The sequence below is a fragment of the Poeciliopsis prolifica genome, unplaced genomic scaffold (genome assembly GCF_027474105.1).
Source record: "Poeciliopsis prolifica strain line A6 unplaced genomic scaffold, Auburn_PproV2 SCAFFOLD056, whole genome shotgun sequence".
Classification (NCBI taxonomy): Eukaryota; Metazoa; Chordata; class Actinopteri; order Cyprinodontiformes; family Poeciliidae; genus Poeciliopsis; species Poeciliopsis prolifica.
In genome coordinates this window covers 132,462-151,749 of record NW_026562431.1, presented here as the reverse complement: position 1 = coordinate 151,749, position 19,288 = coordinate 132,462, and the positions used below count along the sequence as shown (strand labels likewise).

General features: G+C 36.7%; 1 protein-coding gene and 1 long non-coding RNA gene across 2 annotated transcripts; one reads left to right on the top strand and one right to left on the bottom strand.

Annotated features, from left to right (window-relative positions):
* Window positions 1–1,904: 1,904 nt before the first annotated feature.
* LOC129379283 (uncharacterized) lies at window positions 1,905–2,474 on the bottom strand. Its single transcript, XR_008608158.1, has 3 exons — window positions 2,291–2,474; window positions 2,074–2,145; window positions 1,905–1,984 (listed from the first exon to the last, which is right to left on the bottom strand). It is a non-coding gene; the product is annotated as an uncharacterized LOC129379283 (long non-coding RNA).
* A 2,485-nt stretch (window positions 2,475–4,959) lies between these two features.
* Window positions 4,960–16,315, top strand: LOC129379304 (uncharacterized). The gene is made up of 9 exons (XM_055060013.1): window positions 4,960–5,127; window positions 5,569–5,701; window positions 8,239–8,441; window positions 8,832–8,952; window positions 11,092–11,294; window positions 11,674–11,794; window positions 11,921–12,129; window positions 13,031–13,158; window positions 15,447–16,315. Exons 1-9 carry the CDS (start codon window positions 5,055–5,057, stop codon window positions 15,537–15,539), a joined length of 1,284 nt encoding a protein of 427 aa, XP_054915988.1. The 5' UTR covers window positions 4,960–5,054; the 3' UTR covers window positions 15,540–16,315.
* Window positions 16,316–19,288: the final 2,973 nt, after the last annotated feature.

Sequence of the window (19,288 nt, the reverse complement as noted above, 5' to 3'; positions counted from 1 at the left end):
TGCTTAAGGCTGTGTGTAGTCTCTGCAGGAAAACAGAAGGTAACTCTCCATCATTCTGGAACGTGCTCATGAACCTAGCATAAAGCTCGTCACCATCTTCAACCGTCCCGTAGGCGGAGTCAAGCAGCTTGAGATAAGTTGAGGGACTAGATTGTGGGCTCAAATGTTTAATCATTTCAGAAGCAGGAGGAAGAAGACTGTCTAATATACGATGTGTGCAATGCAAGTCTGACACAGATGGATCTCTGATAAGAATTTCAACACTTGCACGCCATGTATCATAATCTGCTTCATGGTTTGGACGTGGACTCTTGCCTGAAAAAGCTCTGAGTCTACTGGGTGAAGCAAACTGGGATGAGGTATCACTGCTGCGCACCACATGCTCAACCACCACTTGCTGAACTGCATGTGGATTAACATCGATTACTGGCGTAGTAGTGGATTCAGATGAGAATGACAAAGTCTGTGGGGGGTTGAGATCAATCAGGTTTTTACTAAAAATGGAAGGATTGAGAGGCTTACTTGGATTATTTGCTGGTGTCAAAATCGGGGAATCTGTAGCCGTCAATGACTGAGGGTTTTCAGAAGATGGGATATTTCTTTTGCTGGTCGAGTCTTTTTGTGGGATAGGACTCTGTGGAGCTGAGGATTCTGGATCAGTCTGAGGTGATCGGGCAAAGGAACTTTCGACAGATGAAACTAGACTTTTAAGTTCCTCCTTCAACATTTCTCCTAGTGAATTTCCACTCAGCATGGTAATTTCAGAGAGTTGTTCCATGTACATTTTAGTAGCTTTGCTTCTGGCTTCTACGGTGTAGACACTTCCTAAAGCTTTTAACTCATACACAATCCCTGCTTGAGTCGTGCTTGGAAGCTGAAGAGGCAACAGTGGTTCCAATGTCTTCATGGCAGTTTCATGTGCAAACTCAATAATCATGTTTTTATGGAAACCTGATTTAGGATCATCTAAGTGAATGTAACGGTTAATGGAACCATACTTCTGGAGAAATATTGATACTTCCTCATCTATTTCTGACCCTGTCAAGCCACTAACAACCAAAGAATGGGGAATTTGGATGGACTCCCGGAGTACCACATCCATTTTTTTTTTTTTTTGAGAAGTACTTAGCAAGTTCTAACAATACGTGAAAGATGTCTGACACTTAAACACACACACTCGTGCTCCTGGCTGGCTCGCCAAAGCTTCTCCTGTAACACAGTTGAGAAGGGTACAATATGTTTTAGGTAGATGGGCCAATAGGTTCGGCTGTCGGAGCACGATGGGTGTTTAAATGACACACATACACAGTTGAGTGAATTTAAAAAAACAATTAGCTTTAGTAACATGAATCATAAACTCACAAGTGGACAAGACATACAATTAAGAAAGTAAAATTACACACAATAAAATACATGAAATAAAAACAACAATACTTGGCCAAGTGCTAAATATCAAATTTAAATCTATTGGGTGCACCCTGGTAGTTTGTGCTCTAATGTCTTTTAGATGACAAATGAATCAAATTAAATCCTGGTTCAGGTCTCACTCAACATGGGAGGAAATCCAGATCTTTCTAAGTCCAGGTGGGAAGGCTCGCCATCAGTCAGTAGGGGAATCCACTCCAGGAACAATCCAGGAGAAGAGAAGAAAAAGCAAAAAACAAAAACAACACAACAAAAAAAACCTGATCTGTCAACAGACAAGACCAGCAGAAACATAGAATTATTATTAAACCATTCTAGCTTATTATGTTTCATAACTGTTCGAAAAATCCTTTTCCAAGAACAATAATAAAACATTACATTTTACACAAACTCAGCAAAGGTTCACGTTTTAATAACTAAGTAGGTCAAATAAAGATCATTATTTGACAACAAGATAAAAGAACAAAACCAATTGAAAGGTACAAAATATGCTCACCGATCTCAGTGCGGCACGTTCAAAACAACTAGACAGGGACTCTCATTCCAGACACGGAGGGCACTAGACAGTGTAAAATGCATATTTTTTAAGTTTTAACTTAAAGAAAATGAATTAAGTAAAATAAAAATACATTATTATATAGGCTTTACCTTCAGTTGAACTGAAAACAACTGCCAATCAACTGCCAGAAAGTGCAACAGTTCCAACTGATCTTAGTGGTTCTAACAGCAGAAAAACTGAAGTTCAGTTTTCTGAAACTTATCACTCTTTCTAACTTATAAGTTGGATTTAAACAATAACTATTTACAAAAAAAAATTCCTTCAAAGTCAATAAATGATATTAGAAAGAAACCAAAAGACTCTCACTCTGGCTCAGCTGTCTGATCAGGGTCAGATCTCCAGCTCACAATCAACGCTGCCAACACGGGAAAGAAGGTGGAGCCTCTGTGGCATTCCGCTCTCTGATTGGTCTAAACATTCATGGGAATCAAACTTCCCATTGGCCAGGCAGACTACCCCGCCTACCCAATCTCTATTTCCCAAAAGGCTATCCCCACTTTATGTGGGTTACACCTGTACAGTCAAAATTACATCTGAAGAACAGAAAGTGGGAGCCTTAACAAAATTTATGCTCTTAATTAAAAGAGATGTCTTAAGATTATGCTGACCATTAAACCAAAAAAATCTCTCAAGAACATTCCTGTTCAAGGATAAGTTGTATTCATGCCTGTATAGTTTTTTGTTTGTTTGTTTTTGCGTGGAGGGGCAACAATATCTATAGCTTGGTTAGAAAGTTCTCACTATGAAATTCCACTCAAAGTCCATGAGGTTTTTCAGCAGAGTTGAAACACGGGGGATGACAGTGACCGACTTCTTTTGAAAGTTTTCCCTGTCCTATTGGAGATGATCTTGCTACAGCTGGCCTTGGTCCGGGTTGATATCAAGAAAGCGCCTGAAAATGCAGTAATTTCAGATTAGCATATGATGCTTAAGGAGTCAGGGTTAATGTGTGCTAGATGAAGACAAACTTTGAATGTTAAGAGTTAATAAAAAGACACCAGCATAACATTTAAACAGTTTTCTGCCAAGTCAACTTTGTGAAACTCCAAATTCCCAGTTGATATCCATTCACCAATTTCACTTTAGCAGCTAATCATAGCAATTCAAGTCAAATTACACAAAAGAAAGAAAAAGAGCTTCCAAACATGTCAATATTTGTAAAATATGACTCATCAAAAACTTAACTAAACTCCAGGGGATGTTCACTATAGGCTGCATTCACATCAGTCCTGTTTAGTCTAGAAAGCCCGGTTTGTTTGCAGAGGTGTGAATGTATCATCTAACATAAGGACCAAAAAAGCTTAATGTGGTGTGCCTAAAACCGTTGGTCTGGGTTTGGTAGAAGTAAAGTCTGGTGCAGTTAGAATGCATATGAACTGGACCAGAGACTGCTCAGTGTCTTCTTTAGAGGTTTTCATATTGTTTCCTCCAGTGTTTCTTGGTGCATTGCCACCACAGTCGAGGAGGTGAACAAGTTACTCAAATGGTTTGGAGTGTTTGACACAGTGTAGTGTGAAAATAAACCTCATAAATTGACCAGCTGTTGCAACTGTGTTCCCCAATCAAACCAAATCTATTGGGTGTAAAACACCCTTGGAGATATTTTTTATCCATCCCCTGACGAATGGTTTTAAATATCCTTTAATCTAATTGGTTGGAGTGTTCTTTAGTCTTCATGCTGTGATGGTAGCCAAGAATACTAATGAACCAGTGAATGACCCTCCCAGAAACAATTTATATTATTTATATTACAATCACTGAAGACACATTCATTACGCTCTGCTGATCTCCATTCCAGTTATTGTGAAACTGATAGCACAAGTTAGCTGGAGTTCTATTGAATTAGGTCGGTTACTTTAAAGTGACTCTGTCCTCTGTCAGATACCCTGGTTAGCCGGCCTTGGTGAAGCGCTAACAAACAAACAAAACCAGTATATTCACCTCCTAAACCTCACGAAAAATTTAAAACTTAATATTAATACAACTAGTATCAAAAGTTTCTTAAGCATTTTAGTGAGTTCATATAATACACTTGTGCTGCACTCAACAAATATATTGTATTACAAGAGTTTTCGCATTCTATTTTTGGGCGTTGTTGGTTTAACTGTGAATAGTCTCTAGTTACTCAGGTTTCTGATGACAACCCGGTTCGTGTGAGGGCAGCTTGGTTAATCATCATATAAAGTCATATGGTGCACAGGACATTTTGTGATAAAAATACAGAATAATGAAGTACAAACACATGGCCTTCAATGTAAACTGGGAAGATAAGGATAATTTGAGTTTCAAATTGTGCTCAGAAAGTTCAGCTTGAAGGCTGGTTATGAGTTAGTATTCTATCTTTACAACAACCTATGATGTTTTTGTTTTATTCTAAGAAATGAACTTAAAAGTGCATCCTTAATTTTAGTTTTTTGCCAACAGGGCAGCTCACTTCGAAGCCATTCACAAATACAGCAAATTGTTCTTATCTGTTTTATTTTTGTCAACTTGTATTTTAATTGAATGTAAAAAGAAAGACTAAGGTATTCATTTTCTTGTTTGAGGTTACATAAAGTGACCATGAGATTTGGCAAATTATGCAGGAGGTGCAATTATAAACCTGTGGTAGTTCAATTTGCAGCACAAGATTATCTTTTGACTGCATTTGTCGATAATTATTGTAGATAATCATAGCTGACACAAAAAGACAGTTATTTCAAGTTTGTTTATTTTTATCAACCAGCCTGCTAGTTTGGTAGATTTTACCTGTTTAGTGCCACAGCAACAATACACTGAAAATGGAGCTTTCTGAACATTTGAAGCAAAGTTTGCAAGATTCACATGCTGTCACTGCAAAACTTCCTCACTCTCTCAGCGATCTAACGTTCTTGCTGGGGATGAAAACAGTATGACAAGACAGGAAAAAGAGTCACCCACAGAAACCAAAGATACCACCGTGCATCGCGATGCGAGCAAACACTTTACAGTCTACCTCTAACAATCCATCACTGAATGATCATAGCTGAGTGTCTGTAGAGGTATAACGTGTTTATGCTTTGCTACAGAAGAAGAAGACAGCACTTCTAAGATGTCACGCCTAAACTTCAACATTTTTATCTTCAATTTATTTTTTCTGAGCCCAGAATTTGTCTTCGGTTATGGTAAGAAGCAATTTACCTAATAGCTGAGGTTTGGGCATATCTTTTAAACACCTGCCTGAGATAGAAAACCTTTTAGATGAATTTCTAGAATAAACAAAGCTTTATCAACTGACTCAGAACCAGAATAAATTGAATATGTGATTGAATTAAAATGACTGTTTTTGATAAACATCCTCAAGACAACGTTCATTGTGAATTGATGCTATATAAATATACTGAATTGATTTGAATTTTCTGAAATACCAATGTGGCCCGACAACCCCCTGGGACTTCAGAAAACCTTTCTTTTTTAAAACTTTTCTCTTTAGAGAAAAGAATTATAACTCCTTTTAATTTCAGATTTGTACTGCTGCATTAACATATACTTTCTAATATACAATATTTGTAGTGGTTACCTAACTGCAGTTCCCAGGAACAACCTATTTCTTTCTCAACCCTCAGATTTTAAGGTGATCCAGCCAAAATCAGTCTCAGTTCAGCATGTGAACCAAGAGCAAACCGCCTCAATCAGCTGTGAACATGACAAGGGTCATGGATATAAACTTCTGGATGTTCGACTGTACAGAATTTCACAGTGAGTGTTACAGTGATGTCTGCTGGAATCATGCATTGAGTCAGATAATTTATTATTTTTTATTAGACCTGATGGGGCTGGAATTGGCTGCTGTTTGTCACAGAGGGAAGAAGTCAGTCCTAGTATGTGTTAGTGAATATTTATGTTTAGTTCTGTTGAAAAATGAATCCTCTCCCCAGACAGAGCTGTGAAGTTAACATTCATGATGAGAAACTTTATTTTCAAAAGCAGTCTGTTTGTGCCTCCTGTTCCACTGGGGGTTCAAACTACAGCTTGAAAACATTTTTCTTGTTGGATTTGCAGATGCCAACCTGCACACACTCACAAGCAAAGTCTGTTCATACATAAACAGACTTTAATGAGATTCAACTTTACATCTAAAACGTACATATTGAGTGAAACTGCACTTCAAAACCTTAAAGACAAGCGCAAAAACAAATGATTATGATTCTATACTTGCAAATTTGTAATGAACAAACTTCGCAAAATGTAAAAACAAAGAATTCAGTTTCCCCAAGAAATGCAGTCACATTGGTTTTATATGGTTATCAGATGCAGTTGTGAAGTATTGGCAAAATGAAAATGTGTCTAAGACAGTTTTTTTTGCAATGGCATCATATTATTATTGGCTTTATTTAAAATGGCCCAAATGATTTCATAAAGGAATATTTTTCCTTTTTTGATTATTACAGTATGAGTTTCTTATACCATCTGTCTTCTCTCAACTGTTTTGTTGACACAATGTGGGGTCAACAGATATGAAGGAAGTCCAAATATTTTGAAAACTGCTCAAACTGTACATTTGTAGTGTATTGTGGGAATGGTGGTTAACACATTTTAGCTTCATGTTGTCACCATGATGCTGGTGTATTTAAAGAAAGTGTCCTTTCTTGTCCCCATTCAGCTAAAAGCTGACATAATGTCACAATTAATGTATCACAACTACACAACAGTTTTAATTGCATTAATTGACCAAATTAAGCTCCATTAAATAGACTGTAACATTGATTCCATGTACAAGTCAGAATACTGCAGACAGCAGAGTTTAGATATTGTTTTAATAAACTGCTTCTTATTTTAATTATTCTATCCAGTGGATGAGTCTCTGTCTTACTCCACTCCTGTCACACATTCTGCACATCTCAGTCCCAAACCCCCAGAACCCATCCCTTTTATTCATGTCTAAACCTTTGCTGTTTTTGGCAGCCATTTTAGTTTTCACTTCTGAGGACGTGGAGAGATACAGGGTGGACGTTTTAAAAAGGGCGCAGATGTTGAAACAATGTGGTGTGTCTGACTGCACACGCTTAAAACAGAGCTTAATATTAATGTTAATATCAAAATGACTGTGTTCCTTTACACAGTTATTATACTGTATAACTTTAACATGACAATTCCTTTGAACCGATGAAGTTGTCAAATTTAATACTGGGGGGATTTTAGGTCTAGTTATGGTAGCCTTAATGTTTCCCATGTTTCAGTCATTTTTTACTGCCAATTCTGTATTTTACTAGATGGCTCAGATGTTCTACACGAAACAGTAACACATATAAGCTAATGAAGTGAGGAAAGCACAACCAAGCAAACATGTGCCAGGAGATATGTGGAACATTTTAAGTTCACTATTGATCATGAGCCAATTGTCCAGTAAGATTATAAGTGTATTATGAGGTAACAGTCATTGTAACTTCCTTTTGAAGTTGAGGGTTTTTCAGCATTACAACAGTTTAATTTTGCTTACGTGCTAACACATGTATGCATGCATGTGTTAGCATGCTTACATGTGTTAGCGTGCTTACAGAGCCATCTTCAGACACACCATGAGCATTCATGGTCTAGGATCATTTCTAGTCTTGCCGGTTGGATGTTGTGGTGTGTGTTGCACTGCAACGCAGGGTAAACACTCTCCTTGACTCTACGGGTTCATAATTACTGAAGAATCCATCCTATTGAGCAGAGACACAAACAGTGTAATGTTTATTTGTTAAGTTTTGTTTAGTTCATTTGACCCCCATGATATATATTAATTAATATTTATCAAACCAGAAAAAACCTTTTATAACATGCAGTTAGAATATTCCTCTATGATTAAAGCTATAGAGGCATTCATGAGGAAAGATGGATACATCTTAGCTTTAGGTAAACAGATTAAAACCACAACAGGCATATATGTCATTCATTTTGGAGGACATTTTTATCACCAAAAACTCAAAGATGTCTCCTTGTATTTAAGTTATCAAAGAGTCATATTATTTATGAGATGGGAACAAGAGTAAACCCACACAAACCAGAGATACCACCGTGCATCATGGTGCGAGCAAGCTCTTTACAATTTACCACTGATTGATCACAGGAGAATGTAAATATGTTAAGATATGACATATTTCCATTCCTAAAAATGTCTGTTGTATTTCCTCATTTATTCTTCATGGGTTGCATGAAAAACTTTTGCATTCACATTGAAGTGCAAATAAATAGTTTGCTCTGAATTTGCCAGATAAGTTGATTCAGTATCTGATTTATGCTTTGACTTTTAGGAATGGCAAACCAGAGATGCTGTGTCAGAAGGGAGAACCATCCTGTAAAGATGTCAACCTGACTCTGAGTTCCACCAAGTTTGTCTTCACTTTACGAAACATTAAACCAGAAGCAATAAGAGCTACTTATCAGTGTGAGATAACAATGGGGTATGGTAGTGTGAATTACACCAGGAGAGGAATAAACACCACACTGTTATATGGTATGTAACCCAAACCAAAATAAAGTCAGAAAGTGTTCCTTTGAATTTATGTTAATCCCAACATAAGAATACTTCAGCAATGGCTGAAGTCCAAATATTTATTTATTTATTTATTTTCCACTTTTGGTTAAAGAAACACTCTTACTTGTTGAGATTTTTGCATTTGGCACAATCATTGACATTCTTTGAAATAAATGAAAGTAGTTACGATATTTGGATATCTGGCCTGAAGTGTCATCTCAGCAAACAGAGCAATGCAGCATGAAACTTCTTTGTCGCAAGGAATCAGTCTTCATACTGTTTTATTATAAATTAGTTGTATTCAATCAAAGTGAGCCAGCAGATCTTACCTGGCTCTATGTTTCCTTACTAATTATTTTCAACTGTCAGATTTTCATGTGATCCAGCCGGAGGTTCAGCATGTGAACCCAGACCAAACCGCCTCAATCAGCTGTGAACATGATTCATATGGATCTAAGCTTCAGGATGTTCGACTGTACAGAATTTCACAGTGAGTGCTGTGGTGATGGTTGCTGTAATCACACATTGAGTCAAATATTTTTTTTTATTTTTTATAGACTTGATGGGGCTGAAAATCAACTCTGTTCATTTTTCACTCAGAGAAGAAGTGAGTCCTCAAATGTGTTGGTCAATATTTATGTTTAGTTGTGTGGAAAAATGAATTCACTCACAAGAGAGTTGTGAACTTGTCGCAAGGTTCACAACTCTCTGGTATCTACTCTCTGAAATTGTTTTTGGGTGTAGTTCATCATAGTCTTATTTAGATAAGACTATGATGGAGCAAGGAGCTGTGTCTTCAACACCAAACCATGGATTTGCTCAGGCTGAGCTTCTGTGCAGCGGCGATCAGTCTGTACTGACTGATCGGTGAACTTCAACTTAAAAACTGCTTCTCACTTCTTCGTATGGTTTCCATACGGAGGAAGTATGAGTTTGAAGAAATTTCTCCATCATGCCTGCTGCTAGCATGTGCTTGTTCTAAATAAAAATTAATGCTTTCTTCTTTGAGTTCCAATGAGTCACTTTCTGATTAAGAGCCCACTGGTGGCTGAAGAAAAATGGACAGAAAAGCCACACATTGTTCAAAGCATGGGAAAAAAGTAGCGGCTTATAGTAGGTCATTCCTTTGCCTTAATGATATACGTTTTTGTGTTCGATTAACTTAAAAGTTACAAATTTAACAAACCTAAATCAACTAAATTAACTTAATCTTTGACTTTACTTGAAACAACTGAGTTCAATGCCTGTTTTGTATCCTATATCGGACCAAATCAATTTATGATCATCCAACTCAATACATGAAGTTTATCCAACTCAGTTTGCTAAGATTTTACAACTTTACTCTTTAAGTGTGTTTAACATTACAAATGTTAAACACTTATTCACATTATTTATTTTTAAATTATTTATTTTAAATAAATAACATGATAAATAATTCAAATTTCTTTGAGTAAATTCTACAGAAAGTGAACACAAATTGAACATCAAATTATTTCAAACTGAAAAACGAAAATATCCAAAGCTACATTATCACTCACAGTGTACTTAAAATACAGCTTGAATTTAAATAATTTTAAATGTATTTTAAACATGTTATTTTAGTTTTTCAAAGATTCTGCACACTTAAAAAGAGAAAATAGTTTATCCATTTATTAAGTTGGTTTAACTTAATAAATACACACACATAAAGTTATCAGGCTGGATAATGATATACGGATAAGGGCCACGTCGAGGACTAAGGTCTCCTGGTATCCCTGCGCCTTCACCCAGGATCCTGATACAGGATCTGTCCTGGTGAAGCTTGCGTTATGACATAAGACAGGATGTGAATGCAGCATTGAACTTAATTGTTTCAAATTCACTTTTGAGAGTGTTCTCTCAAATGTGTATTGTTAGAGTACACTGCATTGAACTCTGAAAAGTTCAATGCAGCGTTTGAAGCTTGTCTGATGTCATGATGCAAGCTTCACCAGAGACAGAAGCTGAATAAATCACGTGCTGCTGGCACAGTAGTTCAGCACAGCACACATAAGGAAACCTTATCTTCTATGTGGCTGTTGTAAGTTAGATTCCAGTCTGATGACCTTTGCTGCATGTCTTCTCTCTGTCATCACTCAATTTCCTGTCTAACTTCTCTCAAATCAAGGCTGCCTGAGCCTAAAAACCCTGATAAAAAGATTGTTTGTTAGATTTCTTCTTTATTTGAATTACATGTCAACTAAATGATTTGAGAAAGACTGACTTTAATTTGTAATTTTAAACACACTTAATAAATTCAGTTAAGAAAACTAAACATTTAGTTGGGTGATCATAATATGTTTGCCTTGGTTAAACATGGACAAAAACAACATGAGACAGGAACAAGAGTAAACCCACACAAACCAGATACCACTGTGCATCATGGTGCGAGCAAGCTCTTTACAGTCTACCACTGATTGATCACAGCAGAATGTAAATATGTTAAGATATTACATATTTCCATTCCTAATAATGTCTGTTGTATTTCCTCATTTATTCTTCATGGGTTGCATGAAAAACTTTTGCATTCATATTGAAGTGCAAATAAATAGTTTGCTCTGAATTTGCCAGATAAGTTGATTCAGTATCTGATTTATGCTTTGACTTTTAGGAATGACAAACCAGAGATGCTGTGTCAGAAGGGAGAACCATCCTGTAAAGATGTCAACCTGACTCTGAGTTCCACCAAGTTTGTCTTCACTTTACGAAACATTAAACCAGAAGCAATAAGAGCTACCTATCAGTGTGAGATAACAATGGAGTATGGCGGTGCAGATTACACCAGGAACGGAATAAACACCACACTGTTATATGGTATGTAACCCAAATCAAAATCAAGTCAGAAAGTGTTTCTTTGAATTTATTTTAATTTCAACATAAGAATACTTCAGCAATGGCTGAAGTACAAATGATTTATTTTCCACTTTTGGAAAAGGAAACACACTTACTTGCTGAGATTTATGCATGTGGCACAATCACTGACATTCTTTGAAATAAATTAAAGTAGTTACAGTATTTGCATTTCTGGCCTGAAGTGTCATCTCAGTAAACACAGCAATGCAGCATGAAACTTCTTTGTTGCAAAGAATCAGTTTTCATACTGTTTTAGTATAAATTAGTTTTATTCAATCAAAGTGAGCCAGCAGATCTTACCTGGCTCTGTGTTTCCTTACTAATTTTTTTCAACTGTCAGATTTTCATGTGATCCAGCCGGAGGTTCAGCATGTGAACCCAGACCAAACCGCCTCAATCAGCTGTGAACCGAAGGCAGAGGGATCCACCATTCAGATAGCACGATTATACAGGATTTCACAGTGAGTATCTTGGTAATGGCTTCTACATTTATTTATCAATAAAGACCAGAAGTCAGTTCCTATATAAATAGGTATTTATCTGTGCATTTAGTTGACTAAATATTTGATTTATGTTTCAACTTTTAGAGATAACTCAGAACATATGGTCGATCAGAAGAGCATCACAGATTCCTGCTCAACTGTCATCACACATCAGTGTGATCAGAGCAAGGTTGTTTTCATTTTACAAGAAGTTGGACCAGAAGAAATGAAATTTACCTATCAGTGTGAAAAAATAGTTAAAAAAAAGGATGTGGTTTACATTGAAAGAGGAAAACTAAAAAAACTACAGGAAAGTAAGTATTTACAAAAACAAATATATTAATGTTTATCGCTTGAAAAAAAGAATTCAATGAAAAAGAGATGAAAATCAATCTCTCACTAGCCAGCGTCTGGTTGTCACAAACACTAATGCTTCTCGTGGTAAAATAGACTGCAATCCTTATAAATGCAGTCATATTCAATAAATCAATCTTTGTGAGCGTGAGGCCTATTGTCAAAGTATCTTCTGAAAATTACTTTGAAGATGGCATTAAACAAGCCCACATTTCAGTATTAAATATGTTTTAATGGTCTAATGTTGTATTTGAGCCTTAAATATTATGGTTTTATTATGTCTAATTGAAAAAATCTTATAATTAACAGAAATAAAGGCTCTATCCATCTGTGTGCAAATAATCTATATAACATGTCTCACTTAGTAATAAAAATCCTCGCATAATTGGACTTCTTAATATTGTAGTGTATTAAATTAATATATACCTTCAGCAGAAACACAAGTCTGAATGCGGTTTTATTTAAATGTGCATGTCATGATACAGATTTTCTTGTTTGTATGTATTTGCAGAGTATTTGCTCTTACCACCTACCGTGGCCAGTGAATCCATTTTTATTAGCTAATCTCTGCCTGCATAATGTAGCAGAGCTCTGACAGCTGGAGTGGTTCACACTGACAGCTGTCAGTGAAGAGGAAGTCATTCATCTCACAATATGATTCCTTCTCACCAAAGGCAGAAAAGAGCTGCACAATTTGAAATCATTGGTTCTTGGACTAAAATGTAGAAACTAAAATAATGTGTTGTCACTAGTAATGGGACCACGTAGTAGATCTGTGTCTGTACAGTCAGACTATTCCAAGATGAATTCATTTCTAAGGTCTATTTTCACGTTTCTGTGGTTTGTCTTGTTTGTAATCAGGGAAAGAGGACTGCCCTTCTCTTGATAGGTCTGCGCTGGGATGGATTCTGATTGGTCTTCTGGTCCTGATGTTCCTGTACAGCTGTGTAATCACCTGCCTGTACTTCAGACTGAAAGCCACAGTCTGGGTAACTGATTTACTGATTTTACTCATTTTAAAGTTTACGGAATCTTCTTCATGAAGAATGTGTTTATAGGAAACTTTCCAGCATGGAGACTATCCAAAAAATACATATGAAAATCAAATTCTTACTTTATGAGGAAAGTGTTGCATTAATCAACTCCCCCGCTTTGTTTTCAAACTACAGTTATGTCTCCACATTCAGCCTCTTTCTCTGGATGATCTCGGTGTGAGTGCTGATGCCCCTTCAGAACAAAAGGCCTGGGTTGTGTGTTGTAACAGTTCCCACTGACAGCTGTCAGAGTGGAGGAAATGATTTATTTCACACTTCCCTCCCACACCACGCAAATAAAATGAAATATAGAAAATGTAGCTGAAAAGGTCATTTGAAACAGATGAAAACAGCAGGTCACACTCCACTTTGAGCTTCTCATAGAATCATGCTGTACCAATGTACCAATGTGACACATGTTGGAACATATGATCAGATTTGTAATTTCACTCTAAAAACATTTATATATGACATTATTCCTCTGAAACAAAAAAGGATAGCGTTTGAAAAAAACAGGAAATAGAAATAGGGCAACACTGGAAAAAATGAATCGGTGCATAAATCTCTAAACCACACCTGGTGCTAGAAATAAAGACAAAGCTAGTTTGTGGTTAGAACAGAGTCTGGTATTCATCAAGGTGTCTGACTGGGCCCAGATACACTGAAAGGTCTGAGTGACTGAAAATGCATCAGCCTGAGAGCTTTGCTTGCTAACACCTGTACAAAAAACATGACTGGGTTTATGTATCCATGCAATTCAATAATCTATTTCAGAAGCTACCACTGAGCTGTTTCTAAGGAAAAATAACCTAAAGATTTTGTGTTATTAAGAGGTGGCTCCATGTTTTATACAGTCAAGTTCACTGTTGTTACAAGTTAGATTTGAAATTATTTAACCGAACAGGTCGGGAATGAGAGAGTTAATAAATAATAAAACAACTGGTAATAATAAACGGGAAAAAAAACATTGACTTTGACTCTACAGCAGTCCAACCATTTTTATTGATGCACATTTCCACTGACATTCTGACAATTTCTCCTGGATGATGAGCTCCAAGTCTCTGAGTTTGGAAGAGCTCTTTGCCAAGACCCTAATCTTTACTTCCCTCTGCTGATTTGCTATCAGCTTGAAGTCTGGACTCTGACGAGGCCACTTCAAATGTTAATATTAATATTACTTTCTGTTTGAAGAAACATGTTGATAAGATAGACGTTTTTCAGGGTTATGAAGGATGTTGGACATTAGCTTAATGAAAAATACAATGTTTTTATAGTTAGATACATAATCAATAGCTGAACTCGGAGATGTCACTTACATACATCTGAAAAGTGACAACAGTCAAACATAAGCTTTGTCTGTTTCCTGTCTGCTGCATCCAAACTTCTCAGATCTCAGAACATCTTCAGATCTTCCACTAAGGTTTTGCAGGATACACACATTAACTTCAATCTTCTGAAATGATCCTGTCATCTCATCTGATCTCCCAAAGCCTTCAAAGTGTAGTATTGTTTAGATCTCACCATCTTATAATGGTGAAATGGCTTCAAGTGCCTGTTATTGCAAGATAATGTGTCCTTTGCAGTAAACCATCAGATTCTGCTATGCAATCTCAGGAATAAAACTCAGGTGTATGTGAACATGGTTAAAATTAGAAATAATCACAAATGAATTAGCTCAAAAAGCTTTCCGGACTTTTAAAATGTGAAATCTCGAAAGAGGAATCGACTCCAGACAGAAATGGATAGTTTATCTCTGAGTGTTTGATTTCCTCCTTTGCTTGAGAAAAAAAAATAGTAAACCTCCACTTTTTTTCTGCTTGTTGTGACATGGCCATGCACTTAACACATTCTGTCTCTACCTGAATGGTGACAAACATAAAAAGCATAACTGAGCAGCCAGATCACCATGACAACATTCTGTTTCATAATCATTGCTCTGAACCAGAGAGCTTTGTTGGTTGGTTTATATCTGTAAATTCCAGCAAAGAATTTTGTTTTGCAGTTTTCAAAATGTTCATCAACAGAATGTAACGGTGGTAAAAATAGCGCTGGAATCAACTCAGAAGCCAGCAGGTTCTTATGTCTGAACCTGACCCAGACCTGATACTTCCCAAATACTCTGTCCATTTAGTCTTAAATATTGACTTCTGTTTGTTTAAACTCTAGAGAGAAACCAGAAGTTATGATAAAGTAAAACTTTTAATGAGCTGTTTAAATAATTCTCTTTTGTATTTTTGTTCCAGAAAAACACCAAAGAGAACTGCACCTACGTGGTAATGAAGCCTCCAACCCAGAAGAGGCAGCATGAAGACATTTACCAAATGATGCAGTCTTAGGTTAAGTGTTTGAAGGATTATCACTGCACTTGAACAGGCAGTGGTAAACCCTCAGTACTGCTAGAGTTCTACCGAACAAAACCAGCAGGGGGAGCCAAAGACTGCCTAAAGAGATTGTTCACATTCACGCCAGACCATGACGACAATAATTCATGACTTGGTAATAAATGTTATGTAAATACAGTTTAGAGAAGCTTTCTGAGGGTTTTATGTTTGGATGGGAAATCTGACGTGAAGCTGTTCAAGTCAATATAAGTCAGTTTTTATAATTTTTTCCATCTTCCTTGATGGTTTAAGAAATTGCAAATTCAGTTTACCCACATGGATTACCACTTTTAAAATCACTGGTACTAAAGCAATTTTTTGTCTTCTTTTTGTTCTTTTATTCATTTGTTTTGGTCTCTAAATTCCCTTCCAGTTTGATGGAGCTTCTGTAAATATCAGGCTTCAGGTATAACAAAGTTTAAATGATTTAAAAGTTTTTCATGAAACTCTGAACGCATTTAATGTATGTAAATATTAAACAGAAGCTAAAAAAATTATGAAAATAAATCCCCAAAATCTTGTCGCTATGTTTCTCAACCACTGAGTTTTTTTCTCAGATGTAGAGAAAAAAATCTGCATTTACTAAGATGTATCAGATTACTTTCTTTATTTTATTTTTAAATCACTTTTATTGAAACATATATCATTTATAAATGTTTTATGCTTTTATTAAGCTGTATTCTTGTTGTGATGTGTCTTCATCTTTCTCAATAAAAACACATTAATTCTCACCAGTATACTGATGTTTTCCTGATTGGAATTCAATGTTTTGATGTAATTAACATAACAGTCACAGATGATACTCCGAAAAACAAAAACCTCAGAGTTTTTCTTCTTCTTCTTCATATTCCTTTTTTCCCACAATTAAATGGTTTGGCATGAAGCCACACAAAATCCCAATTATTGTCAGATGTGTGGAATGGATCTACTGAAAAGGCCCTGCCTCATAACATTAAAGTAAACTAAAATTTGTAAAATTACATAACAGTTTTCCTACTTTAAGGAACCTGAAGAACAGAGTCATTGATATCTATCAGAGCCATATCAAAATCTTTTTCACTCATTTATTTACAAATAAAGAAAACATGAAACTGTGGCCAACCCTTCTAGAAGAGGCTGACTTATCAAATTTATTCCTATTCAAAAAGAAAAATTGATGTCCATGGAGACTTCCAACCCCTACTGGAGGGGCGTGCATTAGTTTGTAATACCTTTGCCTGTGTGTGTGTGTGTGTGTGTGTGTGTAGGTGTGTGTGTGTGTGTGTGTGTGTGTGTGTGTGTGTGTGTGTGTGTGTGTGTGTGTGTGTGTGTGTGTGTGTGTGTGTGTGTGTGTGTGTGTGTGTGTGTGTGTGTGGCTAATTACCAAACAACTACAGCACTCGCAGTCAATCCAAAAAGCTCAGACCAGAATATATAATATAAAAGGGAGATTTTGGTTTTCATTGAAAAATAGACTTGTGGAAGAGTGCAGTATTATTTTGCAAATAGACAAAATAAAATGTTTCTTGTTATCTTGCTTGTTTATTTTCATCCATTAAGGAGAGAGTAATAACTCCAAAAATACAGATGGGTCCCATCATTTCAATAAGAGTCACAGACAGGAATACAGCTAAAGGTTGCTGGAGATGGGCCCACCTCCACCTTACTGACATGTGAGATGAAGTGGAGCTCTGCCATTACTGATCTACAACTTAAACTAAGAAAACAATTTGTACACCTTAAACTATTTCTCATTCTCTTCATGCTTAACATTTACCTTATGAAGATTCAGAATAAAAAATGTAACAACTTGCCATGATTTGTGGTGATGGATTTTAGTTTTGTCAACATGTGAAGGTGATGGCTGATTCAGCTGCCAAGAACACAGCAACATATGGCCTTATAAGAAATGATAGGATGGTGAAAGGCTGTCAGAGCTTTTGTGTAGATACAGTCATGTCGTGTTTAGAAACAAACCTTTGCTGAACAACCAGTTACATTCCTATGTGGCATCAGTTCAAATGATAATGTATGTGGAGGATCCAGCTAAGGGTGTGACAGATGTCTGTCAACAGGCGTCAGGCCGCAAAGAAGTTCCAGACAAAAGTACAGGACTGATGCAGACTGAAGCTGACTGTCAAACACAGGATCTGACATTTCTGAGGTGCAAAACCGTGATGGAGGGGTGTGAGCTTGGAAGTATTTTTAGTTGCTGTTGTTCACACCATGTTGAACGGCTACATTCACCATTAGAAATCACAAATACAAGTAGCTAAGGGCTGAGTGCTGACCCAAACAGATACATTGTTATTATCTGTTGGATGATAATAAAACTTTGGTTGTCTCCAAAGTTTTATTACCTTTGGAAACAACCCCGTCTCATTTTCTGCCAGAAACAAACTTCCTGATTGACTGTAAATAATATTAACTCAGTCAGGGGTATGAAGAATTTTGGGCTTAATTGTTTATTCCTGACTCTGCTTGATATGTGCAGCAAATTAAAGTGCCTCTCAAAAGGCACAAACTTGTACCCTTGAACCCATTGTTAAATTGCAAAGTTTTTATGCAAAATATTTCAACCAATGAAAAAATATTATCATGAAATCATTATTTGGGTTATTTCTTTTTTCCACAAGTAATGAGACGTTCATCCTGTTCAGAAACCAATCTTTAAGTTTTAACTGAAAGATTACAAAACTGTTGAGTTTTGCAGGGGAGTGGTTTTCTTCTCCTTCACAGGGTGGCAGGCTGATGGCATCCAGCTGTTGCTCATCACCACTAAGCAAGGTCCTTAAAGGAGCAGAGCAGAGTTCTTCTACTGTGGTACTCTGTAGCAATCAGTGCTGTATTTCCTGTGTCCTCCTTGTTTTGACTCTTTTCAGTCTACTCCTTCCTCTAGTGAACCCACCCTCTGGACAGACTCACCTGAAGGATCTGATCCTCGCTGCTCTGTTGGGCCTTGCACCTGGGTACGTCACACCCCTCTGTCTGGAAACCACCACACCACGCCAACTGCTGGAAATCCCAAGTACTCCCCTCTGCCTACCTCAACCCGCTGACCGTAAGCTACCATCAGGTTGCCTGTCGTTCCCTTCAATAGTTCCCTCTTTAACCGCTTCCTCTTTTAGTTCCTCCGCTGACCCGGTCCCTCCCTGCTGTCGCAGATCGACGTTCCTCCACACACTTCCCTGTTTAATAAATTTATTAAAACTGAGTGTCCGTAGTTGTTGCCTGCCTTAGAGTCCTGGAAACCTCGCATTATGACACAAAACAGTCAAATAAATTAGTGCTTTTGAATTTAATAGCTAAAGTTTACAAAGGGGAAGCTAAGAGTGATAAACATTTTAAAGTTAGCCAAATCACTAAACAAAAAAATGCTCTGCAAAAAAAAAAAATGTTCAAAATACCTCAGAGTTTTATATTTCTGATTTGTTCAACTACTGTGACATGGTGACTGTTTTTTTTTGTTAAAGTTGTGGATTTCCTCTCATGAATTCCTTCTGCTCCTGATTGATGTGTATTTACAGTGAAAGCATTCTGAGACTTTCAAGTTTCTCGTCAAGCTGTGGTTTTAGTTGAATGATGTGAACTAGCGAACTTCTGGATCACCGTGCTTGGGCATGAACTTTATTTTAGGGTAAGCAGAATTGTAACTGGTTGTGGCTTTGGAATTCTGATCCTGTTTCCCCTAAGAAATGTCTTTGTTTCTCACTTGAATGGTACAT

What these genes read in the sequence shown, in the direction of transcription:
- LOC129379304 (XM_055060013.1), top strand. Translation starts at nt 5,055, where the DNA reads ATGTCACGCCTAAACTTCAACATTTTTATCTTCAATTTATTTTTTCTG. An exon ending in CGACTGTACAGAATTTCACA is followed by an intron (nt 5,702 to 8,238) that starts GTGAGTGTTACA and finishes TTTGACTTTTAG; the next exon opens with GAATGGCAAACCAGAGATGC. An exon ending in GACTGAAAGCCACAGTCTGG is followed by an intron (nt 13,159 to 15,446) that starts GTAACTGATTTA and finishes TTTTTGTTCCAG; the next exon opens with AAAAACACCAAAGAGAACTG.